General features: G+C 41.1%; 1 protein-coding gene across 2 annotated transcripts in view; it reads right to left on the bottom strand.

Moving 5' to 3' along the window:
- Positions 1–854: 854 nt before the first annotated feature.
- Positions 855–5,243, bottom strand: part of atp11a (ATPase phospholipid transporting 11A) — an 86,736-nt gene continuing 82,347 nt past the window's right edge. The window contains exon 29 of one of the 2 annotated variants that reach the window (XM_042079683.1): positions 855–5,243. This exon is cut by the window's right edge and continues 860 nt beyond it. Coding sequence is in view for 1 of the 2 variants with exons in the window: in XM_042079685.1 (XP_041935619.1) it covers positions 4,855–4,906 (52 nt within the window). In the remaining variant the exon portion in view is untranslated. The other variant, XM_042079685.1, reaches the window with a different exon arrangement.

The following is a 5,243-nucleotide window of genomic DNA, read 5'->3' on the forward strand; positions in this document are numbered from 1 at the left end:
GTTGGTGTTGAAGTGTTCATGTTCAGGGTAACTCATGATGGTGGTGAAATGTTCATGTTCAGGGTAACGCATGTTGGTGTTGAAGTGTTCATGTTCAGGGTAACTCATGATGGTATTGAAGTATTCATGTTCAGGGTAACGCATGTTGGTGTTGAAGTGTTCATGTTCAGGGTAACTCATGTTGGTGTTGAAGTGTTCATGTTCCGGGTAACTCATGTTGTCGCCTCTTTCATCTGGCCTGTCTCTGCATTGTGTTCTGGCTTGTCAGCAGAGCGAGGGGAAGGAAAACACTAAGATGGAAGTTGGCAGCCACCTTCCCCGTCCCTTTCTCTCTCTGTCACACACACACATTCTTAGCCTCCAGCAGTAGACACACACACACACACATTCTTAGCCTCCAGTAGCCAAATCCCGTCCTCTGTTGCCAGATCTCCACTTTCTGTAATCTTGGCTGAGATATTGAGACAGTGAAACTAAACTCCTGCATTGGCTCGCTATTCAGACTACTTTAAGGTGGCTGCTATTTTTGTACTTGTGCTTGAGATGCATTTTATAAAACAGGCATAGCATATTTATATAATCATTTATACATGACAATATTTATATAATGAATAGTTTGTTTGATATACAAAACGAAAATAGATTAGTTGCAATATATCTTAGTTAGTAATTTCCTATATGCCCCTGTAAAAGGAAACACATCACCATCTTCTGGTCATAAGGGGTACTGACAGTATGAAGCAGTTCACTTTATCCTGTGTAATATTTTGTTATTCTGAATTTTTGTACAAATTCAAGAACATCCATTAACAGCATGAGCTACTACTAATGAAAATAACACATTAACACTGCAGTTATTTTAACTTTGTTTATTACAAGCAATATACAGTCGTTTGCCATTAATAGCTACACAAAAGCTGGCAAAAATTCACATATATCTACAGATAACAATCTGTTAAAAACTGTATACAAAAGACCCCCAAACTGTACATTAATATATATTTATGTATATATATTTATATATTTATAACTACATATGCAATGCAGAGTGTACAGTAGTATACATACATTTAATCAGATTTAAGTTAAGAGCAATATCATGACGCGTTGTGCCAATGTATAGGAGAAAGTGATGCCCATTCTACTCAAATGTCAAGGCTGGCTTAGATGAGGCTCTACTACGAGTCCAGGAAGCTGTACAGACAACAGACATTTATAGTAGTCTAGTATTTGGTCACACTTTTTTAGGAGTCTTCCAAAGTGTCCTCTGTTTCCAGATCGAGTAATCTATGAGTTTATCCCCCTTTACAAACAGTGCATGTCAACATGACGTAAAACAGAACTGAAAAACCAAAACAAACACACACACAGACCCAGAGACAGCAGAACGTTAAAGCTATTATTTATCAGTTTATGCTCTGCCAAAGTTATACACACAGATATAAGGTTTTGTCCCCCTTGTAACTAATTTTGGTTACAAAACTGAAAATTAATACCCTAAAATAAATAAAGTCGGTAATATTATCTTTTTTTCCTTTTCAAATGTGAATACAAAAGTAGCAAAAGTTGATTCTCTGAAGTTATAGAAAAGATTTCATTTCAGATCATTCGGTTGAGCAGATGGGACACTAGACGTCGGGAGAGGACGTCCTCGAAAGCCCTGCAGTAGTGAGCAGCTCTCAGGGTATCGCCACAGAGGCCTTCAGTAGCAACACAGGGCTTTTTTGCACTCACTATCAGAACACGTGAGGAGAATGTTTATTCCAACACTCCACCACTGTTGCAGAGTTCTGTCCAAGTCAGTTCCACTGTCAGGAGCAAATGCACTATCCTGTTTTACTGTGTAAAAGAGGACAGGGGGTTGTGTTTTGATACATTCAGAAATCCTGATGGTCATTCTCAGCAACACCACAGGTTAGATCATCTAAAATTTGTACAGCCTCAATTTCTTTAAAATGACCTCTCATGCTATTAACTGTTTTTTTTACAGATACATTTCATAAATCAAAACGGAGTAAAATAAAATAAAAAAAAACCCAACATGCTCTAGCTCAAGAAAACAATGACTAGTAGCAAGACATCTGTGGCAAAACAAAGAAATGTAACCTCGGAGTTGTGATATATCTGTAATTACATTTCGAACAAATGCCTTTACTTTTATCTTACAGTTAAGTAATATATTTGAGAATGTTCTTGTTTTTGTTTCAAGTTTTTAAGTTGCGGCCATTACAGGTACCTTCTTGTAACATGTCTGATGGGGCGTTGTTCATGTTCAGGTTCTGCCACAACATGTGTGTGTGTGTGTGTGCCACAGTGTTAAATAGAAACAGACTCACACAGAGCGGCGTATCTCATGATAAAGCTGGATGACCACAGTGTTTCAAACCAGAGCTGAAGAGCGCTCTCACAGTAAACATTAAATGCGCTTGAAAAATGATCCCCAAAGTGACTAACGATGTCCACATTCACCCGAGAACAGTTCGACAGCTTTGGACTGCAGAGTTTTCTTCCTGGCAAGGTTTCATTCATTCGTTTGTTCGATATTTGTAAACCTCATCACAGCGACATATTCCAAAGCAATAATTAAAGACAAAAAAAAAGTTCCAGAGTAATGACTTTGATTGTGGTTCTCTTACAATGCATTTGCCCTGCAACTATAAACAATGATTTACAGTCTGTGACCCCACATTGTTACTTGCAAAAGCTCATCTTAATGACTACAGCTGATACACTGCATACCACAGCCACACAATATCAGACATTCCTTATAACACGATGGGTGCTAGTGTGGCTAGGTGTGTCTAAGGTGGTGATAAGCGTGATGTATGAGTGAGTGTGTATGTGTGTTTATGTGCTGAGTAACAGCTCAAAGAGGACCTCAAGGCACCTACTGTCAAGCAGCTAAAAATCTTTACAGACAAGAGTAAATACACAATAACAAAAATAATCGCCATCTAAATATCATAATCATAGCACAATAATAAAACAATAACACACTGCCACCTAAATATTATGTCCATCTCGTTCTTACCCTGCCATTGTTTATCATGACTCAAGTAAGTGACCAGTGGGGGTGTGAGCTGAATGAGTGAGTGAGTGAGTGAGTGAATGAGAGGGTGAGGGGGTGGGTGAGTGAGTGAAAGAGAGTGAGAGGGTGAATGAAGAACAAATAGTGGTCAGGAGGTACAGAAACAGAACAGGAGAAGATCCAAGAGGAAGCGCACGGCTGCACAACAGAAAGCAAGGGACAAGAGGAGGAGAGACAAACAAACAAAAACAAAAAAATAACAACAACTGATGATGATGATGGATGCGTATGGACAGAGCACGGAGACATGTCAACACATTTTCAACAGTGCATGAGTGAGTGAGGTTGTTCACACAAAATGTGAAAAGCTCACTCTCACTTACTATCGATACTGCCTGCAGCAGAGTTACTATCGATAACCTAAAGCAGAGTTACTATCAATACTGCCTGCAGCAGAGTTACTATCGATAACCTAAAGCAGAGTTACTATCAATACTGCCTAAAGCCAGCTGAATGCACTGCAGATTTGTTTGACGGGGGAAGTGGACACGACACTCACACTAGGGACTGATCTGGACCACTAAGGTTCTGATGGACCCCATGACCCAGTGAGTCGTCACCCAGCGCCAGCGGCCTCCCTCAGACGTCAGCCAATTAAATTAGCCGGGTCATCCGGGTCAGTTAGAGGTCACCTACACTACTGCTTGTGCTTGTGATAATATGCAGATAACAACAGAAAAGAGTAGAATAATAAAAAAGGTTGATTCTCTTATGCAGCTTGTCATGGACAGCAGACGTTGGATAAAGATGGATAAACACATCAGATTGGACCGTGAACGTGACATTTACATCTGCATATGACACCCAGTTGGCTGTTTTGTAAGCGGAGCCCTTCTGGATGTGGTGACAGCTATGGGTCACGTGATCTAGTCCAACCACACGTGTGTCCGTTAAGGCAGAATGGCTTGAGTCATATAATGCCGGAACACAGAGCAGACCCCTTCTGATTCCATTCTTAATGTCTATATGTAAGGCAAAGAAACATGTACGAGTAGTATGCTTGGTTTTTTTTTCTCCTTTTTTAAAACCTTTGGTTCTGTTGAGTGAGTAAGATTAGGGGAGAACGTTAATGTTACATTAAGGCATAACACAAGCTCTCATCTATACAGCCAGATAATGGCCTGATGGAGCTAGACTGATGGGGCTACACTGCACATGGCGAGGACATAGGACACACACACACACACACACACACACACACACACACACACACACACACACACACACACCTACAGGTACACACCAACACTGGACACAGATCTAGCAAGCTGAAGTCTGCTGTAGTACCAATAGCGTACACAAGAGGGCGCTGAAGGGACAAATAGGAACATTCAGTGTTTCTGTTGCAGCAGAGCAACACACCACATGGTACTGTTGGAACAGCGCCCTCTAGTGTAGCCAAAGGGGATCACATTGCAGGAATTTTGCTCTTTGTAGATTAGAGACAACAGGCTAGCTGAATACTTCCAACACATACTGTAACTAGCTGTGAAGGCAACAGAGACCATTGGTTCCATGAAGCGAAACTAGTGTGTTGCAACACTAAAATCAGCCTTTTCCTTATTTGGAAACAAGTTCCGAGTGTGTAGTCGGTGTTGCCTTGACAACAATATTACAGCATTTACCAAGGGAAGCATGGCTTCGGGACGCTCTCACACAAATACAGATCTACTAGATCCAATGCTCTGCTACTGATCTACAGAAGAGCACTGGCACTGCCTGGGCCTATAGCAACTTACAATGAAAATGCATAAGACACTCTAGTCTTATGGCGTGTTCCTCGACAACAGGTTTGCGCAAAGGCAACACCAGTTTGTTCTATAAAGAAGCAGGAGAGAGAGAAAAAAAGAAAATGCAAAGGAAGGCGAAGGGGGAGGGAGGAAGGGAGAGAAACAGAAGACAGAAAAGCTCAGTCAGTTCAGGCACATGCAATACAATGGACCTGCCTTCACCGCACACGATAGTCACATCACTTTCATAGGAAATCAAGTCAGATAAGGTCTCTCTGAGGCAGGCAGCCAATTGAGCAAAGATTACATAAGACAGAGCCGATGTTTGCTTCAAGTAATGTCACATGAACAGACATACAACAACAGAGACGAGGGAATGGGTAGCACTGACCGAAACACACACACACACAAGACACAGACACACA

The sequence above is a fragment of the Alosa sapidissima genome, chromosome 23, assembly GCF_018492685.1.
Source record: "Alosa sapidissima isolate fAloSap1 chromosome 23, fAloSap1.pri, whole genome shotgun sequence".
Classification (NCBI taxonomy): Eukaryota; Metazoa; Chordata; class Actinopteri; order Clupeiformes; family Clupeidae; genus Alosa; species Alosa sapidissima.